General features: G+C 36.5%; 1 protein-coding gene across 1 annotated transcript in view; it reads right to left on the bottom strand.

Annotated features, from left to right (window-relative positions):
* Positions 1-23,089, bottom strand: part of Hpr1 (THO complex 1-like protein Hpr1) — a 384,568-nt gene that overhangs the window by 259,904 nt on the left and 101,575 nt on the right. Inside the window, exons 5-6 of the mRNA XM_090373371.1 lie at positions 21,575-21,693; positions 14,899-14,947 (exon numbers count right to left, since the gene is read on the bottom strand). Of these exons, the coding sequence (XP_090229497.1) occupies positions 14,899-14,947; positions 21,575-21,693 (168 nt within the window). The remainder of the gene's footprint in view (positions 1-14,898; positions 14,948-21,574; positions 21,694-23,089) is intronic.

Here is a 23,089-nt window from a genome sequence, read left to right on the forward strand (position 1 = left end):
TGTAGTTACTTTGAATGCTTGCATACAGTGCATAGTGTCCATGCATTCATATGGCAGAAGTAGGGCAATGCATGTGATAGGCTGAGACTGGGCGAAGATTATTTTTGGACTAGGTTAAATTTAGTGCGTAGGGTGTTTGTGTCGTGTATAGGTAGAGTGGGGAAGGAGAGGCAGAAGGCTGGGCGGTAAAGGTAGAAGTATGGGGGCGACAGAATAGATATGACCAGGTGGTTAGTGAGGCGTGCACATGTCTCACAAGAAGGGAAAGGAGGATAGGCGGGGATGAGGGGACAGGGTGTCTCTCCTTCTCCTGCTTGGGTTTGGGTTTAGAGCAATCGAGTCAGGAGCTCGATTTTGTTTGCCAATATGGCTTGGAGGCAGCAAAGATGCACAGTCCAGGTCAACGTGTTCCTTTGACAAGTCCAAGGTTGAGGTCATTTATACAGTTGTCAGCCATGTCCTTTATTCTTGGCAAAGTCGGTTTCCTTGTAGGTTCCACCGATGTAGCTGTTGTTGTTATTTGGTTTTTAGGAGAATTAGCAACTAATGCCATATTGCTCTGGGGATATGCAGTGGTCATTCCGACTTTTCCGTATCTTCCATATTTGGTGGTCACGGGCTCGAACCCCAGTCTAATCAAGAAGCGTGTGCTGCACACTGCTGCTCCTGTCCACCTGGCTATGGAGGCGCCACCAATGCAGCAGTCCGAAGTGTGGTGTAATGGGATTTTACTATATTTTGTAAATAAATATTGAAAAAATAACACACACACACACATACATGAATAAAAGGTATTTAATTACAGAATTAAACTAGAAGCAAAATTAGTTATAATAGCAATGGAAGGTAAAGGAAAGAATCAGAAAGACTAATGATTTAATATTACATCTGCCTGTATTATAGGAAAAAATGCATGAAGCTTATAAAGAGGTCAAGTTGTACACGAACAGCCAGTTAGTTGTGTGTATCATGAGACTAAATGATGCAATAATGCCCTGAATGAGAAAAAAATATAAATACAGGCTGGCCTCGATTAACGCGATTAATTCGTCCAGCGAGTGCATCGCGCAAAACAGAAATGTGTTAATCAAAAATAACAATCAATAGGAAAAATTATAATTGGTCCTTGACCTTCTGGAATGTCCATAAAGAATTTTAAAAATACCTATTAAATAACTTTTTAACTGTATACATTGTAAAAGATAATAAAAATAATTATGGAATTAAATGTTAGAATTAGCATTAGTAGAGGAACATGATGCAAGAAAGCAAGCTTATGCAGCATCAGCCAAAAAAAAAAAAAAAAACCCTTCCACTTCACCCCTCCGTTCATTCAAAATACCTGTCCAGCTGAGCCTTAAACTTATTTAGGCTATCAACTTCCACGACAAGGGATGGAAGTCTGTTCCACCAACCAACCACCTGCTGGCTAAAGGCAAATTTCTGCACATCTATCCTACATCTGTCTTTCCTCAATTTGAATTTATGCCCTCTCAGGTGATTATTCTGAGCAAGAGGCAGTATCCCATTGAGCATGCTCAAACCATTCAAGGCTTTGTACACCTCTATCAAATCACCTCGCTGGTGCCTAGTCTCCAGACACTGTAATTTGCAAAACTTAAGCCTTTCTTCTTAAGAGCACCCCTTTGTTCCATTCACTAATCTTGTTGCCCTCCTCTGTACTCGTTCCAGCATCTCTACATCCTTCTTGAAATGAGGCCTCCAGACCTGTATACGGTACTCTAGGTGTGGCCTGACCATTGCCTTATACGAGGGAATAATCACCTCCTTATCCCTGCTAGAAAAATTCCTGTATATTATTGACAATACACCATGAGCTACTTTTGCCGCCCATCTGCACTGCTCAGAAAACTTCATATCGCCTGCACAACCACCCCCAGGTCCCTTTCATTCTCTACCACTGTCAGTGTAGTACCACAGAGTTGATACGTGCTCTGGGGTTGCTGTTTCCCATATGTAGTACTTTACATTTGTCAATGTTAAACTTCATTTGCCACCTCTCAGCCCATCTGCTCAACCTTTCCAGATCCTGTTGCAGCAGCATAGTGTCAGTAGTGTCCTTAATAACCCTGCCAACCTTTGTATCGTTTGCAAACTTGGACATTAAGCTTGATATACCATCATCAATATTATTTATAAATACAGAAAATAACTGAGGGACTCCACTAATAACATTAGGCCACGATGAGCAGTGTCCATTAATTACCACTCTGCCACTCAACCATCCCTTTACCCATAGCAACAATTTGCCACCAATGCCACACTGCTCCAATTTGTGCAGCAGTCTTTCATGTGCAACAGTATCAAAAGCCTTTCTAAGATCCAAATATATAATATCAAAGTTATTCCCTGCATCCCATTCTTTTGTGACTACATCATAGTATCCAATGAAATTAGTCAGGCAAGACCTTCCCTTAACAAAACCATGCTGTGTCTGAGCTATAACTGAATTCTTGTCAATATGATCCTGCAGTGCTTCTTTAACCAGTGCTTCCATTAATTTTCCTGGAACAGAAGTTAAACTCACAGGTCTATAATTACTTGTGTCAGCCTTTGATCCTCCTTTGTGAATTGGGTTACATTTGCACATCTCCGGTCTGTGGGTACCTCCCCTGAGTCCAAGGAAGCTCTCATAATTATGGCTAACGGATTGCTTACTTCCTTTGCTGCCTCCTTTAATATAACTGGATAGATCCCATCCACCCCGGGTGCCTTTCTTGTATTTATCCTCAACAATTTCTCCTCCACCTTACTCTCAATTATTACAAGATAATCTAGCTCACTGCCAGTGTTTACTTCATCTATGGTATTGCCCTTTCTGAATAACTCCTCATGTCTGAATGTAGATGCAAAATATTGATTTAGTTCGTTAGCTACTTGAGCAGGATCATCAACAGTTGAACCATCGATATCAAGTGGACCAATCTGATTCATCCCCTTCCTTCTAGAGTTTACATAAGTAAAGAACTCCTTTCTGTTTTTCTTTGCATCCCTTGCCAAAGATTTCTCATAATCTGCCTTCGCCTGCCTAACCTCCTTTGTAACTTGGTTACAGATCAACTTATATCTATCATAGGCTTCTGAGTCACATGTTAATTTATATGTATCCCATGCTTTTTTCTTCTCTGCCATATGTTTCATTAGTTCATCTGACATCCATTTAGGCCTGAACCTTGAACAATATTTCTTAGTTGGTATGTAAAGCCTAGTAGCTTCCAAGATAAGTTCTTTGAATGCTTCCCATTTTGAATTTGCTGTTGGTAACATCATCAGTTGGTCCCACTGTATAGAATTTAAATACCGTCTCAGACCATCGTAGTCACCTTTATGAAAGCAATAACCCTTCCCTTTACCCCTGATGGTAGTTACCTCCTTGAATAAATCCCACTTCAGCACACTGTGATCACTGCCACCTAGTGGTTCCTGTATCTGCAGATTCTTAATGCATGAAGAATCACTACTGATAATCAAATCAAGAGTATTGCTCCCTCTAGTTGCCTCCCGAACATGTTGATTTAGAAAACAATCATCCAATAAATCCATAAAAAGCCTTACTAGTGTGTGAGTGACCAACCCACAAATTCCAGTCAATATCTGGGAAATTAAAATCCCCCATTATAAGACTCTCTGATTTACTGGCCCACTCTATTTCCCTGTACAGTTTCTTATTATACTCATCAGAGTCATTAGGCCTATAGCACACTCCAACTCTCAATTTTGATCTCCCAATGCTTATGTCACACCAAACTGACTTGACACTGTCCAGCGATGTTGACTGGCTTCACTTCCTTGGATTTTATGTGTTTCTTAACTAATAGCATAACCCCTCCTCCCTTCCTATCATGTCTATCCTTTCTGTAGACGTTGTACTTCCCAAATTCATGCATTGGTGTACATGCACCCGTTCTTTTTCTTAGCTACCCTAACACAACCTGTGTGTTTACTTGCACCCCAATGACTCCCAGCAGTCTCTGAAATATTCTGCATCTTATTTTCCAACCTGCTGCTCATTCCAATAGAAGTAGTGCAAGAATCACTTTCACCTGTGCCAGTGGCTACTGTTAATCTATTAGTCCTTGTATCCCCCCAATTTAGCAGTTTTCCGACCCGCCTAACACTACCTCGATAGCATCAGCAAACATTCTTGCACCCTTTCTATTTAAGTGTATCCCATCCCTGTAGAAGCAGTCTCTCCTGTTAACAAGTACAGACCAGGCTGAAAAACATTTTACCCCATGAGCCTTGCACAATCTTTCCAGGGCCGAATTGATCGACAGGGCTCTCATCATATACTCCCTCCTATCGTGTCTGGGCAGAATTGCAGACACTTTCAAATTCAACCCTAATTCACGGCTTTTTTTCAACAGTGACCTGTACTTGTTAAGTAATTCCGCTGGTCTGGTTTCCTACTCTTAATATCATTAGTGCCAATGTGTAGAACTATATCACCTTTTGTGCCCTTAAATAAATTATTGCATAAAACAGTGGTTCCCAAACTGTGTGCCGCGGAATATTTTAAATTTTCGAGGGAAACACAGCAATACTCAACATCTGTCAGACACCGCGCAAACTACTTGAGGTAGTTCACAGTTTCAACATTTCTTATTAAGTTGTTTGGACCTAACTATTTAATAAATGGAACTGTTAGGTATTTCTTTTGGTCTGGGTGCACCATGAACCTGAGACACTGAGGGCACCGTGAACCGAGAAAGTTTGGGAACCTCTGACGTAAAATACACAATGAAGAAATGACTGTTGCAGAAATATTTGAACAGTGTTGACTTTCTCTTTTCACCAATCAATTTCTGAAGAACCTCTAGTTACTTACACTTTGTGTAACTTTCACATCCATTTATGCATACTTTATTCAATATATTAATACAAACATATATATATATATACAGGATGGCCAAAAATTAACTTTACAACTTTCATTTCAATAATTCCTATAATAAAGACAAAACAATTAATATTTTAACATAAATGCTTTATTTGGACCTTGCAATTATTTGTGGAATATAATGTCGCCCAAACTGACGCCTCTTGCTGCCACACAAATACGAGCTTTTTCAAGAGCATTTCTCATAACATTTACACAAATTTCAGGCGATATTTCAACTATTGCTGCTCAAATATCGTTCTTTAGTTGTTCAATCGATGTTGGCTTGTTGACATAGACACATCCTTTAAGATAACCCCACAGAAAAAAGTCTGCCGCAGTTAAATCTGGTGATTCTGAAGGCCAGTCGATGTCACTGCTTCTGGAGATTAATCAGTGTGGAAACATTTTCTTCGAAATTTCGATTGTGGCTCGTGCTGTGTGACATGTAGCCCCAATCTTGATGAAACCACGTTTTTCAAACTCAGTTCATCCAATTGCTGTGACAGAAAGTTCTCGATTGTGGCACAGTAGTGGTTGCCATTCACAGTTACAGCATTACCTGCAGCATCTTCGAAGAAATAAGGTCCAATAACACCTCCTGACCAAATTCCACACCACACTGTCACTATGCAAAGATGTAATTGTCACTAATGGATCACTTGTGGGTTTCTAGTGCCCCAATAGCAGCTATTTTGTTTGTTAACATAACCACTGAGGTTGAAATGGGTTTCGTCGCTCGTTATAATTTTCTCATAAAAATTCGGGTCTTCATTAGAGACGAGTAAGGTTGAATTACTGTAGTTGCAACAGCGTTCATGGTCTTAAGGCTGAAGTTCTTGAATCAACTGTATCTTATATGGATACATATGCAAATCTTTTTTGAAAATATTCTGCAGAGACGACCGCGAAATTTCCAATTTGTTGGGGACGTCACTGTGAGGATGTTGTCGGTTCTTCAGCTACACTTTCATGCACGATTTCAATATTCTCCACTAGCATGCACTTCTAATGTGGCCTGACCTATCTGCCACAGCACCGCTTTCCTCGAAATTAGCCACTAAATGAATAATTGGAGTCTGGAAGGCGTATTGTTTCTGCCAAGATGGATGCAATTTTCTGAGGGTCACCATTATATACGACTGATTTTTGCAGTACGTTTTAATAATAAGAACGTGTTGTTGAATCTTTAAGCACTCCATAACAAATTTGCCGTGTCTACACTGCTTGACAGTCAAATATGCACTGTCACGTTCGAACCAAACTAAAATGGTAGCTGTTATAAGTTGTAAAGCTATTTTTTGCCCACCCTGTATATATATATATAAATAAAGGCATATTGATTTAAGTCATAAAATTAAAAGCAAGACTAAAGGCATACGTTCAGTACATGCAACAAAACTAAATAAATTAATAACAGTAATAATAAAGCAGTGTGTCACAGTCTTTAATACAATCCTTGATTTCATAAACTGCAAAGAGGCTATGACATATATTCCATGCTGTTACTGAAAGATAAGCTTTGCTTCCTTTGATAATACAAATAGTATCTTTCTTACAACTCTAGCATCAAAATTCAGATAATTTTGATATTGGAGTTTTAAGAAAGATACTGATACAGATAAAGACTAAAACATGCTTATAACTTTCTTGTGGACAGTTCACTACACTGAAACAAGTGGGAGCTGTCATCTAGAAATGTCTAGATTTAAATTATTTAACTATTCGATAAACCATTACTTCAATTAATATCAATACATTATTCATATTAATTAATGTAATAAGTTATGAATTAGTTATTAATTAGCTATTAAAAGTATGTTTTTTTTTAACATTTCATTAAATATTTCCTAGTTGTATCAATTATTACAATAAATTACCTTAAATGTTCTTTCAGAAATCGGTGGAATCGTACTCTGGCTTTGTTACAAAAGAAATACTTTTTTCTGTCCACAATGTCAGTAGACAACTACACAAATAATTATAATAACAATAAAAGCAATGTAAATCAAACTTGCTGCGCTCCATTAAGATTAATCAAATTCAAATACAGTAACGGCTTTGTTAGCATTGGGCATGCACGTTAGTACTCTCTGGGTTTTTATGGCTGCGTTAGTTCCATGTTCATACAATGATGGCGCTGGGAGTAATTTAGCAAGTGTCCACTCTGTATCTACTACTCTGTGCCTTCCAATATAGCAGGTATCCATTGGCATTTACGGAACCTTTTATAAACTGCAGGTGACCGACTCCACAATACAAAATGCACCCCCATATCATTTGGCTGGTACGAAATTTCACTGTAGACACTATACAGTCTGGATAGTATTCTTCACCATGTCAACAGCAAATCGTTCGTCTCCCATTTGAGCCATGCAAGTTGAATTTCTTCTCATCAGATAACTGACTTCCACTGCTCGGGGATCCATTTGACATGCTCCTTACACCAAATTAATTGGGCCTTTTTCATTTTTTGTGTGAGGAGGGACTTCTTCTTAGGACAATGGGCTACAAGTCCATTTTTGAAGAGGCGTCTTCTGACTGTTACTGCATTGCTACCACACCTGTATATTCTTTTTATGCTCTTTTCAGCTCAGACGAAGAAGCTTTACACATAATGTAAATGCTTCAAAAATGCGGTCCTGTTTTGGCATAGACTCGTTTGCGTCTGGTTCCTTTTTTCCTATCAGCAGAACCAGTATTCTTGAGTTTGGAAAGAAATCTACTCACTGTTGACTGATTACAAGACACTCTTATAAGCAATATGATGGTTAGAACATCCTCGCGTAAAGCAACAATAGCATTCTTTCTTCGTGGCGTTAAACGCAATTCGCCATCCTGGCACAAGCAAGGAATGACTGCAACTCTTGCAGAGCATGCTTATATAGCTGAAAGTAACAGCTGATGCAATATTTGTCATCGCCTATGCGTGTCAATCTTATCTGATGCAATCTGTAAGAAATATTGCCATATATTTATGTTATTCGGACGACAATTACAATTTTCAGGGATGATGCACTTTCTCTGAACACCAGTGTACGTGTTGTATTTTACATGCTGATTAGAATGTATTACACAACATGCAGTGAATATTACGTTAGGAGGTATATGCAGTAAATTTTATATATTAGTTAGTCAATTAATAATAAATTGGTAACAAAATAATTAGTTATTGACTTTTCCTTCAATTAATCACAGAAACTTCATTTAATTTAAGAAATAAAAATCTAATGCACCTGAAATGTAATGTACTACATACATTAATACTATAATTAACTATTAATTATAGTTAAAATGAGCATTTCTTATGCTCATTTTAACTACAATTTTTTAATTTGCTCAATAAAATATGACAATTACTTCCAATGTCAGATTTGCTATATATTCTCATATCTTCAAATAATTGTTTAATATATTTGTAATATATTTTATAGGCAATTATATTTATCCTATTTTTCTACCTCCACATGAACTTATGGCATGTCAGTGAGTGCATGGTTTGTGCAAAATTCTAGCAGCTCTTTACCATTATTGTTACCATTATTATTGCACCATTACCTCTTTACCATTATACACCAAAAATATACAGATTTTTATAAATATCCTTGTACATACAACTTTCATTTTCTACCTTATTATTTATATTTCTATGACTACTATTCTTTGTCATAAGTTTATACTGCTCTTTCCAATATATTAAATAATTCTAATTCCTACACTAACCCACATGTTGGTTTCACACTGTGTCATGGCTACTTATTTCAATAGTGTGTCAGCCCCCCCCCCCCCCCCACACACACTTTGGCCATTATGAATAATAGACTGCAGTGGGTGCAGCGATCCATTTTTCCTGCAGAACAGTGACCAGTTGAGCTACCAATGTCGACTGATTACAAGACACTCTATACACAATATGACGGGAAGAATATCCTTCCTCATGTAAAGCAACAATAGCACTCAATCCAATATGGGATGTGTTAATCTGGTACTTACCTGACATTCCACCCCATAGGTCTACCACAGAGTTAAAATTGAGGTCCTACACTGTTCGTTCCAACTTTTGTACATTCATATCCGTGAACACTATTTGTTTTTTTTTTTGTTATTTGGTTTTTATGAGCATTAGCAACTAAGGCCATATTGCTCCGGGATATGCGGTGGTCATTCCCTTGACCTTTCCGCATCCTCCGTATTTGGTGGTGACGGGCTCGAACCCCGGTCTAATCAAGAAGCGTGTGCTATGCACTGCTGCTCCTTCCCACCTGGCTACGAAGGCGCCTCCGTGAACACTATTGAACAGCACTGGCAGTATGGCATAGTGCATTATCCTGTTGAAACAAATACAGATCTAGATCAAAGAAATGCCAGTTGCTGTGCAAGGAACAACGAATATTAGTGTTTGTGGCTCCTTGCACAATCACCAAAGGTCCTAGGCCATACCACGAGAAACTGCTGGACACCATAACCCCACTTTCTCCTCCTCAGAACTCCCCTGCTGGCACAATGTACAGTGGACCCCCACTTTACAATATTAATCCGTTCTACATACACCATCATATCATGAAAATATCATAATGTGAACTCAATAACACATTGTTTTTTGGTGATTCGTTCCAAGACCACAGAAGTTGAACTTTTCACTATATAACTAAGGTGTTTATCTCTCTAAAAGGTAATTTTTATAATGGAAATTGTAAATATTGATTAAAAAAAATTGATTAAAACTAATATATTGATTAAAGCACAACACAAAAAATCACTTCAACAACAGGATGCAAAAACAAAAGACATGGCCGGTTAGAGAGATAATTGTCAGCCAAGCCCATTGCATGGTGAAATAAGTAGGTACCTCTTAACATGGTTACTAGTTAGTAGAACCAAATTTCAAAAAACCAATTCAAATCATTAAAATGCACTACATTTTCATCATTATCATATGTTCAGTTATAAGAATCAATTTTGAACGCCTTTGTTATATCTCTGGAGGTCACAACCATAAAAACAATTTGCAGTTTCCAGTTTATTGGGCTTTTTTTTTGTTAGTGCAATCTATTATAAACAGGTAGTAAACTCTATCTTATTGCATTTACAATAGTACTGATGGCTGGAATTCTGTGGGTTTTTGTATTATTATGGGGAAATGTGTTTCCCCCTCCATGGAATCTTCAATCATATAAAAAACATAAATAAATTTTCAGAATCTTCTCTTCATTCCTATTTTTTAATTTTTGTAAACTTGTTGCTCCATATCTAACTTGGGCGTATCGTGTTCTTCGTTATTTATTTGCTTATCTTTTTTACTGTTTTAAATTTAACAAAAAAAATATATATATATATATATATATAAATACAGAGTTGTTAAAATTAAAGTATCCCTATGTAGAGGGCTCTGGAGAGAGTTCTAAGGCTCGTACTGAAGAGAAATTTGGACAACAGGTACAATAAAGAATGCACTCGCCATTTATTGGGGGGAAAAAATGAGTTACAAAATTTATCACTACATGGCGCTGTGGCAATACAAATCACTTGAGCAGCGCTACAATTGTTCAATGTGTCCTCCATTTTGGTCAACAACAGTTTCCATTCAAAGAACAGCATTTTCTACAGCAGAACATAACTTTTGAACATAACATGTTAACTGGAATAGTCAACACATGACGTCTAATAATGTCCTTCGGATCTGCCATAGTTTGACATCATTCCCGATACACCTGGTTCTTCAAAAACCCCACAACCAGAAGTTGCATGATGTGAGGTCCGGTGATCAGGGTGGCCAAGATGTCTGGAAACAATGGCTGATGACCCATTCGTCTGTGAAGTGTTGTTGGACACAATGGTGGGTGTGGGGTGGCGCACCATTTTGCACCAATATGGTATCCCGAAGGTACCCATGTTGTTGCAGCTCTGGTATTGCGAAATTTGCCAACATTTCATAATATCACTGTCCAGTGACGGAACAAGCGTGGGGTCCAGTCGGTGTTACCTGTTCAAAAAAATATGGCCCAATCGTGGCCGTAAATCCACACCACACTGTCACTTTTGGAGGATGCAACGGGCCCTCTCGGATAACTTGACAGTTTTCTGTTGCCCAAATGTGACAGAAAACCATCAAGACAGTTGTGTGTGTATTCACTTGCCCAGTTAAGCAGAAGTAGGCTTCATCACTCCAAAGGGTGTTCCATGGCCAAGTGATATCCACTGTCATTCACGCCAGAAACTGAAGTGCGTGAAACGAATATCTGCATCGCCATGCTTTAGCTGCTGTAGCATGTGCATCTTGTAAGGATAGTACCACAATGCCTGACACATTATTAGCCTTAAAGTGAAATACAGCATGTCCACTTCACGAGAAACAGCTGGCACACTTGTGCTCCCACATGGAGATTGACGTGATAAATCCACGACAGCCATAGCCACATCTTCAACATGAGAGGAGTCCACTCGTTTTCGACCTCTACCTGGTTGAACACTAAGATGTCCTGTCACTTCAAATTTTGCAATCATTTTGCAGACAGCACAAACAGTCATAGATCCATGCCTTATGTGCTTCTGATGCCGGAATTCTCTGATAGCTGCAGCTGCATTGTTGCTGTTCTGATAGGACAGCTTCACTAATAGCGCCTTTTCCTGTAACGTTGTCATTGCTGTTCCTGTAACGTTGTCATTGCTGCTGCTGTAGTGCAGGCAAACATCTACTGTATAATTTTGAAGAGACTGCTTTGCTTTTATACAGTACAGTAGAACTGAGTAGTGGCACTGTGGCAATAACTTACGATTATGCAAATAACATGTTATTTGCATAATCGTAATTAAGACAGTTACACGCCATACAGTGACAAATTTTGTAATTAATTTTGTTTTTCCAATAAATGGCAAGCACATTCTTTATTGTACCTGTTGTCCAAATTTCTCTTCAGTACAAGCCTTAGAACTCACTCCAGAGCCCTCTACATAGGGATACTTTATAATTTTAACAACCCTGTCTATCGGTGAACAGAAATATCAATTAGTTAGCATGTACATATTATAGTATTATAGTAGTAATTAAGCTATGTACATAAGCATAAATTTATTTTTATTTTTCTAACTTGCCAAAAATATTCTTCTGATTTGCATGTATCATTTAATTTTGTTAATTGGCAAGGTAATAAAGTGTAAATTTGTGCTTTATATCTTTACTTTTATAGCCTATTGATAATATTCTTCCTTTTTCTGCTTATCAGAATCACAATTTACATATCATATAGTGACCAGAGAGGCCATCATAAAGTGATTTGATCGTAAAGTGAACCAATTGTAAAGAGAGGGTCCACTGTACTCCAGAAACTGACATTCTCCGGGCATCCTCTTGACCTACACCCACTCATCTGATTAGAATATGGTGCAGCAAGATTTGTCACTCCACAGAACCAATTTCTACTGCTCTGTGGCTAATTACAGAGTTTGCTACACCATGCAAAGTGAGACCACTGAGTGCTTTTGGTGATGTTTTGCTTATGTGCAAAATCTTCCACGAAACTGAGGCTGTGGGTGTTCATATGTATTGTATTCCCATATGCCCCAATCTCTGTTGACAACTTAAACTTTTGGTTGGAGTTTTGTTGGGAGGTCTAAAAAGATTGCTGTATCACCCTTCCGAGCATCCTCTGGCCATGTGGAGTGATCTTCGTGTGCATTGCCGAACAGTATTGTGTTTTCAAAAGATTTTTGAAAACACAATGCTTCCATTTCACAATAACATCACCAGTGGTTGACTCTGGATGGCTGGAGGCTGTCCGCAATTGCACAAATCAACAAGCAAGCCAGCAATGTGACATCCAACATCACCCCTCTCAAAATCAGTCAGATCTACATGCCATGAAAAGAACAACTAACTTGTGTCACTCTGCCTTCCATATATACAAGTCTAAGTCACTTATTTATCCAGGAAGGTCTTAATTAACAATAAAAATAGGGGTGTCCAGATACTTTTTTGGAGGGTAGTATATACTACTCTTTCTAATATATTACAGAACACTAATTCTTCTTTCTTTCTTTCTTTCTTTTTTTTTTTTTTTTGTTGATTTGGTTGTATTTACAGATAATCTCATCACCTAATCTTCGATTTTAAAATTTGCTTGCATAACTCTACTTGGATAATGTTTCCCAGCTTCAAACTAGTTCCAAAACCTATTGTTACATCTTTCTTGATTGTAACTTAACTACTGTAACATAAATGTAGTCAAAATTTATAAAAAATCCAGCCAGCTTAAGTACATCAAATATCCACTCCTGATATGTGATGATAAAAAAAAAAAAAAAAAAAAAAAAAAAAAAACTGAAAATTGGTATAACAAGAAATACAAATTCTGGCAAGAAGAGATGAGAAAGAGACATCTGATGTTTCACACACTTTTGAGTGACTGTTTTATAACTTGGCAAAATAGACACTAGAATTACATGAAACATTATATGTTTCTTTGTCATCTTCTCATCTGAACTTACATAGGACTGTCTCCCAAATTCCAAAGAAAAGAGGAACACAAATTGTATTTCACCACATTTGGTGAAATACAATTTGTGTTGTAGCCACTTGTCTGGCATATTGTTACAATGCCAGACAAGTGGCTACAACAGAGGACTCCACAGAAGAAGAGTTCAAAAGGCTGTTATGAGAAACCTAAATGATAGCTAATATCAATTGTGTAACAATTGTGGAAGTGCATTTGATGAGGAAGGGTTCAAAGCTGTCAGTCAAGTGGTCAAGACTGTCTTAAGTAGGAAGTATCATTATCAGATGGGCTTGTAGAATTGTAAAATTAATGCCAGCTACTGTTGTGAACATTAGCATCACCAAGCAACATAATTTCAATGGTAGTGAGTGCAGAAAACTGAGATTCAAGAAAAGAAATAAATGCATCTGGTAAAATGAAATAAAGAGATCCTGAAGCCAAATGGGTCAAAAGAGGAGATTTTCGATTGGGAAGGCTCTGTCAATATCACAGTTGATGTATGCAATTAAAGCAAAGGAAACAAAATACACATGATACAAATCTACTCAGTTAATACTACACTGTATCAATATTTAAAGCAATTATTTTAGAAACAGATACAAAAATACATCAAAGTTTTCTGAGATGATCTTATCCCCTTTGCAGTTGGTGCTTTCTAAGGTGCTAGATTTTTGAACTACAATGCAAAAAGACATACTCCCTTATTTACTCTTTTGCATTTTAATTCACAAATCCAGCACCAGCTGCAAAGGAGCTGGTGCTGGATTTGTGAATTAAAATGCAAGAATTAGAAAGCAACAGCTGCAAAGAGATAAGTTATCTCAGAAAGCACTGGTGTGCTTATGTAGCTTGCCTCTAAAATCGTTTTTTTCAATCTTGATGTTGCATTAATACCACCTTTGAAACAGACAGAATCATGAAGGCTGGTACCATTAGATCAAAGTTGATACTGTTGATTTCATATTATTCTGATTATGAGAAAAAAATATATTACCATGCCTGGTTTTATGGGTAGTCATCTGAAAAGTGTTTCGATACCCTAGGAATGATTATGGGAAGGAACAACTATTTCAAGGAGAACCATACTTCTAATTTTGGATGTAACAAGTTTGCGAAGGAACAAAAAAGCAGGAGAACAGTTGGTGCATAGACTGAGTTGGAAAGTATTGTGCAAGCCCATTAATGCAAAGCTGAATTCTGTAAAGCTCAATTGCAATCCTCATTAGCAGAACTACACGATAGCAAGGCCTTGTAATATAAAAGTGATTATAACATCAAGGAAGAGAGAGAAAGAAGGAAGAAAAGGGAGCACAAACAAGAAAGCAATGTCGAGACGTATAAAAATCTTCCTAAAAACTTCAGATGCATAAAACAGTAGCACTCATCATGACTACTGATGATCACAAACTTTATGACAGTCAATAACAGTATATGACCATAAAAATCATCTATTCATAAAGAATTTTCAACAGATACATTTATGTACTTCAACTAATGGATACTTACCATTACAAGACCTCAACAGTTGGTTTTTACAGTTCTTATAGAATAATTCCTGAAATATATAAAAATATAAAATTCAATACATGCACATCAGATCTTGAAGTCCACTAAAATATTATTTTAATTTGTGATCTAACCCCCCTCCCCAATTCATTTTCTGCAAAGTCATCATATGTTTAAAAATATAAAATCTAAGAAAAGCAGCTAACACAAACTGTTAAATACCTGTAAACCTTCATTGCAATGAAATTTATTTTAGCACTGCACCAAGAAGCATATGATGTCTAAATGGCATTTTGCACAAGTTACCTTGATCAAAGTAATGAAAGCACTTCACCTGTGTAAAAGTATAGAATCTATTTATTACTAATAAAGTCTAAAGATCATACATTTTGTTTTCTCTACTGTTCTTCAGTACAAAATTAAAAATAATATGGTTTATCTATTATCTTCATTATATTTTTACTTATATTATTAATTTTATTCTTTAATATAAACAAAGTTGTCAATAACTTTAATTTTAAACCTAAAATTTAATTTAATCACAAAAACACCAAAATGACAACTATTTCTTATTTATGGTTGCAGCTATATATATACTAGGTGCTCTGGACACAGGTGTTGCTGTGTCCAGAGCACCTAGTATACAGTATACAACACCCATGTCCAGAGCACCTTTAATAGTTAATTCTACTTCATATTCTAAGATTAAGTAGAATTAACTATTAAAGCAAGTAGCATTAGGTAGAGATCTCCAGGTTCCAGGGTTAGGTTTTAGATTGCTTCAGGTTATTCTTTGGATCTCCTCAGGTTATTAACCCTGTATTTGTAGTGTGGGGTTGAATCAACTACACATTACTAACAGCAATTTGTGCTCCAACCACACACAGCTGAAACTCCTAATATATCTGTTGTTGAAAATGAATATTTTTCTAGAAAAATTCTAGAAATTCTGTTAATTATTGAGACAATTAGTAAAAATTCATGATTAAGTAAAACCACATCATGAAGAGATATTGATGGTAATTTCACTTTACTGCTGTACAGAGGTACGGGGTATCCACGGGTTGGACAAGATTTTGCAGTTCCAGTGAATGCTAAGTTTTTATTTATATTTAGCCGTTTTATTGACTTAATTGTTATATTAAATTATTTTCTATAAGTAGTTTTATAGTCCTAGTCAAGCTCATTGGTTTATTTTGAATTTAGATAGCAATTTTGAAAGTTAATACTTAGTGGACATCTGAGACTTTGGGGTGTAGGGTAGATGCCCTTGGAGGTATTAAAAGTGGGGAACTCATCAAACTATCAGTTGCCTAACTCAATGCCACAGCTTGCTCCTATGCATCAGGCAACACATAGTGGCAATCTCCAAGGCAGAATGCGCTGGTCCCACAGGAACTAGTTATTGTCAGTGACTCTATTGTCGGGGAGATGGGGAATATATTATGCAAAAAGATAGGTGGAACAAGACCTGGGTATGTCTGCAAGGGGCAATGAAGCTGTAGAATAAATATCATCTTTTAAGGGCCCAAAAGGTGATAATGTTGTACACGTACTAATGACCTTAAGAGTAAGAGATCTGCAGATTTACTTAACAAGTGCAGGTCAATGTTAAAAAAAAGTCGCGAGTTAGGGTTAAATTTGAAAGTGTCTGCAATTCTGCTCAGACACGATAGGAGGGAGTATATGATGAGAGCTTTATCAATCAATTCAGCCCTCGAGAGATTCTACAAGACTCATGGGGTAGAATTTTTTTCAGCGTGGTCGTTGCTTACTAACAGGATAGACTGCTTCTACAGGAATGGGATACACTTAAATAGAAAGGGTGCAAGAATATTTGCTGATGCTATCAAGGCAGTGTTAGGTGTGTCAGAAAATTGCTAGCTCGGGGGATTCGCAGACTAAAAGATTAACAGTATCCGAAAGCAGAGGCAAAAGTGATTCTTGCATTGCTTCTATTGTAATGAGCAGCAGCCTGGAGAGCAGGTTGCTGGGAGTCATCAAGGAACAAGTAAATACATGGGCTGTGTTAGGGTAACTAAGAGTAAGAATAGGTGCATGTATATTTGCATGTACACCAATGCTAGAAATATAGTAAATAAATTTGATGAATTTGGAGTGCTGATCAAGACATCAAAGGCTGATATTGTTGGGATATCAGAAACATGGTGTCAATGGATATAAGCAGTGCAGAATTGGAATTTGGGGAGTAAAATGTGTACAGAAATGATAGACAGGGTAGGAAAGGAGGAGGGGTTATGCTGTTAGTTAAGAAACACAAAATCTAAGGAAGTGCATCCTGTTGATATGCATGGACAGAGCAAGGTTGAGTCAGGTTGGTGTGACATAAGCACTGGGAAAGCAAAATTGAGAGTAGGAGTTTGTTACAGGCCTAATGTCTCTAATGAGTACAACAAACAATTGTGCAGAAAAAGAGTGGGCCAGTAAATCAGAATGTTTTGTAAGGGGGATTTTAACTTTCCAGATAATGACTAGAACTGTGGGTTGGTCACTCACACACTAGTAAGACTTTTCTGGATTTATCAAGGAACTGTTTTAAACAACTGATGATGTTTAAAACAGCAAATTCTAAATGGGAAGCCTTCAAGGAATTAATTTTGGAACCTTCTAGGCTTTTCATACCAACTAAGAAATACTGTTCAAGAATTAGACTTAAACGGATGTCAGATGAACTAATGAGGCTCGTGGCAGAGAAGAAAAATGTGTGGGATGCATATAAATTATCATGTGACACAGAAGCCTATGGCAGATATACGTTAGCCTGGAATCAAGTCACAAAGGAGGTCACAAATGAGGTTAATTATATAAATTCTAGAAGGAAGGGGATAAATCAGATTGGTCCACTTGATGTTGGTGGTTCCACTGTTGATGATCTTGCTCAGATAGCTGACAAATTGAATGAATATTTTCCATCTACATTCACACATGAGGAAATTCTGTAAGGAAGAGAAGGAAAGAAGTTTACTAAATCTAACACGGAGATAAATGATTTTGTAATAACGGAGAGTAAAGTGGAGGAGAAATTGTTGAAATTCAACATAAAAAAGGCACCTGGGATGGATGGAATCTATTTAGTTATATTGAAGGAGACAGCGAGGGAAGTTAGCAAACACTTAGCCATAATTAAGAGAGCATCCTTAGATTCAGTGGAGGTCCCCATGGACTGGAGATGTGCAAATGTATCCCCAATTCACAAAGGGGGTTCAAAGGGTGACATAAATAATTATAAACGTGTTAGTTTAACTTTTGTTCCAGGGAAAATAATGGAGTCACTCATTACAGAAGTGATGCAGGATCACCAAGACATGACTGCAGTAACAGTTCAGAAACAGCATAGGTTTGTTAAAGCGAAGATTTGTATGATGAATCTGATTGGATACTATGATGTGGTAACAAAGGAACTGGATGCAAAAAAATAATTTTGATATCATATATTTGGATTTTCGGAAAGCTATTCATGCTGTTGCACATGGAAGGCTGCTTAACAAATTGGAGCAGTATGCCATTAAGGGCAAATTGCTGCAGTAGATAAAGGGATGGTTGAGTGGGAGACGGCCGGAAGTGGTAATAAGTGGACACTGTTCTATGTGGACTAATGTTATTAGTGGAGTCCTCCAGGGTTCAGTGCTGGGCCCATTGTTGTTTTCTGTATTTATCAATGATATTGATAAAGGTATATCAGGCTTAATGTCCAAGTTTGCAGATGATTCAAAGGTTGACACGGCTGTTAATGACAGTATGCTACTGCAACAGGATCTAGAAAAGTTAGGCAGATGGGACAAGAAGTGGCAACTAAAGTTTAACAGTGACAAATGCAAAGTACTGTATATGGGTAGCAGTAACCCAAGAGAAATGTAACAACTGTGTGATACTACACTGAAGGAGGTCGTGAATGAAAAAGTCCTGGGGGTAATTGTGCAGTCAGATATGAAGTTCTCTGAACAGTGCAGATGGGTTGCCAGGGCAGGTCATGCAGTTTTGTCAACGATATATAGGAATTTTGCTAGCAGAGACAAGCAGGTGATTATTCCCTTGTATAAGGCAATGGTCAGGCCACACCTTGAGTACTGCATACAGGTCTGGAGGCCTCATTTTAGGAAGGATTGCTAGAACGAGTACAGAGAAGGGCAACAAGATTGGTGAGAGGAACAGTCTTGGTATCCTCTAATGGGATATGGAACACATTATACTTTGCTTTGTCTAAATTGAAAGAGACAAGCACATCACTGAGGCTGTTATGAATATTTTGTAAGCAATTCAGTGACACTGTAAATTTTTCAATGTTCTTTTTCTGGCTGAGAAAGATGGAGTAATAATTCTAACTAACCATCTTGCTAATTTCTAGCCAGGATGGTTCTTTCACTAACTGTTGGTGCAACTGAGTAATTTTCCTTATGGACCTTTTATATTTCCAAATAACATCGTACTTTCTGGATTCTATGGAAGAAATTTTTTGAATGTTGTCTTATCCATTTTGCTTTGATTTAGTAGTAAGTTTAGTTTTGTTTTGATCTTTCCACTGATCAAATCTGCTGAATCACTATTTTAACTTTCTGATACATGTTTTTGTCCTCTAGAATTTCCTGGATTTTAATAGTAATTGATATTAGTTATTGCTATTGCATTATATCTGCCTTCATGATATATATTTGTTTGTTTTTTTAGTTGTTTGGGTGTTTTTCCACGTGCTGACAAAAGACTGTTTTCTTTCTATGATTGTTCATAATTGGTTCTGTGTAATACTTATCTCACTTCCTAGTGAATTGTGCTACATATATTTAGATCTTTTACATTCTGGATACTGGTGTTGATCTGAGTCTGGATCTTTTTTAGGCCTAAGTTTAGACTTTGTAACTCTAGTTGGGTTAAATTTCTGTTAGGTTAATTAATTCAGGAATAGTTTTTCAAGGGATGGAGTGCAGGGCTACATTTATTATAATGAAAACTGAGGTCTTACCTCAGTTTTCATTATAATTTCAGAATTATTATTATTATTAAATTTCAGAATTATTATGCAGAGGGATAGTCTTCTGTGAAGACTATCCCTCTGCATAATAATTCTGGATGAATTATTAATCCTCTCAAAGATTGTGGGGTCTGCTCTAGGTTGCAGAGTGGACCGAGCCTCTTAGTTAGATGGTCTTTCAAGGCTTGGCAGTTGGATTCTGTCTACTTGTTGGATATGATCCAGCTTACACTGAAGTGGAGTTTCTCCTGGGACTCCCCTTAGTGCAACTTGGACTACGTATTGGCATATTTCTCCAATTTCTGTAATAGATGCCAGTTCGTTTGGGTTTTTATAGTTGATTTGATACCAAGTCAGTTCTTTAGCATTTGATGAAGTTCCCTTAACTCAGTGGTTTTCGACCGGGGTGCCGCAACAACATTCCAGGGATGCCATGTAATTTGGGTTTAAGTTACTTAAACTTATTATTATTTTTTAATTTATATGTTTATTTCATTATAAAAAGGTGTACAGTATCTTTTTAATTTTGTGGTGATCTATAATTGATGTTTACTTAGTACCTCTATATAAAGAATAAAATTATATACTGCATATATTTTGAAAACGAAATGCATAAGGCACAATTCTTTATGTTAATACTGCATATATATAATTTTATTTAGTTTATATATGCAGTATTTAGTTAATACTCCATATATATAATTTGTATTATGAAATGTAATTTTTATAATACTGGTGTTAATCTGATACTGGTGTTAACAGGCAGAAAATTGAGTAGGGCTGCCGCAAAATAAAATACATTACTTAGGGGTGCCGTTATTACAAAAAGGTTGAAAACCACTGCCTTAACTTGTTGTTCAGAAAATTAAATAGCAACTTTATTCTTCCCTAAATGAACTAAGAGAAGAATAAAATCCATCTTTACTCTTTTATTCTCCTTTAAATTCGTTTCAGTTTGTTACAACTTTAGGACCATAAAAGAAGACATATTGTCTTGCTGGCTTTTTAGGATTTTTCATTTCTAAAATTTCTTCCAGTTTTTTGCATATCTTACCTGTGATAATTTTATGCCTGAAAGGAGGGGCCTATCATCTCACTAAAATTTTGAAGATTTCCTCTTTCTTTCAATTACTCTGTTTTTCATATATGGGTGTACTTTATATATTTCCTTAAAATTTGGTGGCTGGTATTAAATTTTAAGTGAACATGGAGTGATCAGTGTTTGGTTAACATTTTCAAGCTTTATTTCCTATTTGTGATATTTTTCCCCATTTATTTTCCATTTTTCATCAGCAACAGCAAGAGCATCACATTTATCTAGAAAGAAATATGCTTTTAAAAGGCTGGTCATTGATCATGATAATGGGTAATTATTTAATAAGGGTGAGAAACACATCCTTATGGGTCTTAAAAATGGTTCTTGAAAAAACAACGGTCATAAAGAGGGGCAGTCACTTAAAAGAGGTGGTTGTAAAGAGAAACTTTTCCTGTATATCAGTGACCATTGTATTAGTGTATAGTTTCCACAAAACAGAATACTATTTCCTAAGAAACTCAACTGTCCTTCAAAGACATGGCTTGTATTCAGAACTGATTACAAGAGCATACCAAAAATTTCAATAAACAGCTAATGGGTTTATCTCTTAGAAACTGAGCATAATGAGCATATCCTTTAAATAAATATCTTACCTTCTTCCAAATATGCACTCTCTCTTCAACAAATGTAAACAGCTCCTCGCACTTTTCTAGAGTCACACAATCAAACATATCACTAAGTAAAAGTACTGGAAGACTGCCAGAACAAATGTCTACAAAATAAAAATAAATCAAATTAAATAAATTTAAACACACGCACATATACTGTAGATATTCAAGTACAAGATGACTTAAAGTATAAGTTGACTCCTATGTTTTGTCTCAGGAAGTCAGAGAATGTACTTTAAGGGTATAAACAACGCTGAACCAATTTTGTATTTTCATCCATTTCAACATAATGAAATATGTAAAACTATTTTATCTAAAAGCTTTTCTTGATAGGAAATAAATGGAATATTTATAATGACATATTTTATAATATCAAAGACTGTTTACTGTTAACCTTAATGTTAAATAAATAAGCAACTGTTTGAAAAATTATTTTACTGGCAAAAAGTTTGAAAATGCAATTTTATTCATACCCAACAAAAGTCTTCATCTTCTTCTTTGTTGCCAAAAAGTAGTTCAGCTGCTGCTACTGTAATTTCTGGGTGATTGTCATAAACATCAAATGAGCAATCACTGTTAGTTTCAAGTCTGTCTTCATTATCTGATTTCTCAAAAATAGCTGTCTTCAGTACCATTCATAATATTACTAAAACCGGATTTTAAAAACACATATTTAATAATATCAGAAGGCAAATTCTTCCATGCTGGTTTTACCTATTCACAAGTGACATGGGCTTTATTACATTGTCATTTTTGCTAATTTTGTGTATATATGGGAAGCATCCTTGATATCACATTATATCAAGGAGCTGAATATATTCGTGCTGTGTCCATCATATTCTTGTCACATCCAAAGATTTCATATATGTTCCTGATTAAGTTCATTTTACTACTGAATACCTCATAATAGGAAAACTAATAGAACAAACTTATCTGTGAAAAGATCTAACCTTCCCAAACACTTCCTTGTTCATTTCATAAATATACATGGTCTCAGTTCCAACCACAATGATGTCCACTTCTGCTTTGAGTCTGCCAAGCTGCACTTACCTTGTCCAATAAAACCACAATTATCGGTTGGCTCTACTACTGCTCATCTCAGTTATCCTAATTATTCGCTTTACAACTTCTTCTTCTGGACATATGCAAAAGGGATGCTTATGCATATGTTCACTCTGATATTCCCTCTCGGAGAGTTAGCAATATGGAATTTCCTCATTTCAATCTTCTCTGGCTTAAAATCTTATCTCCATTCTGTCAATCCATCTGTTGTCTTATAATTCTCTTGGCTTCACTAATCACTTGGAATGCTTTTACTTATCTTTGAAACTCAATTTTCTCCAGTCCAACTTTCCTAATAGTGAAGTAATTTTTTTGGGCGATTTTTAATGTTCAGAAGTAGGCTGGCTTCAGTTTTTCTAGTCACATGGACCCAGATGGTTGAGATGCTGAGGCATTTGCAATTACTAATGACCTCTTACAGATTGTTCATTTACCTAC

This window comes from Mastigoproctus giganteus, chromosome 5 (genome assembly GCF_048544385.1).
Source record: "Mastigoproctus giganteus isolate SK-2022 chromosome 5, ASM4854438v1, whole genome shotgun sequence".
Classification (NCBI taxonomy): domain Eukaryota; kingdom Metazoa; phylum Arthropoda; class Arachnida; order Uropygi; family Thelyphonidae; genus Mastigoproctus; species Mastigoproctus giganteus.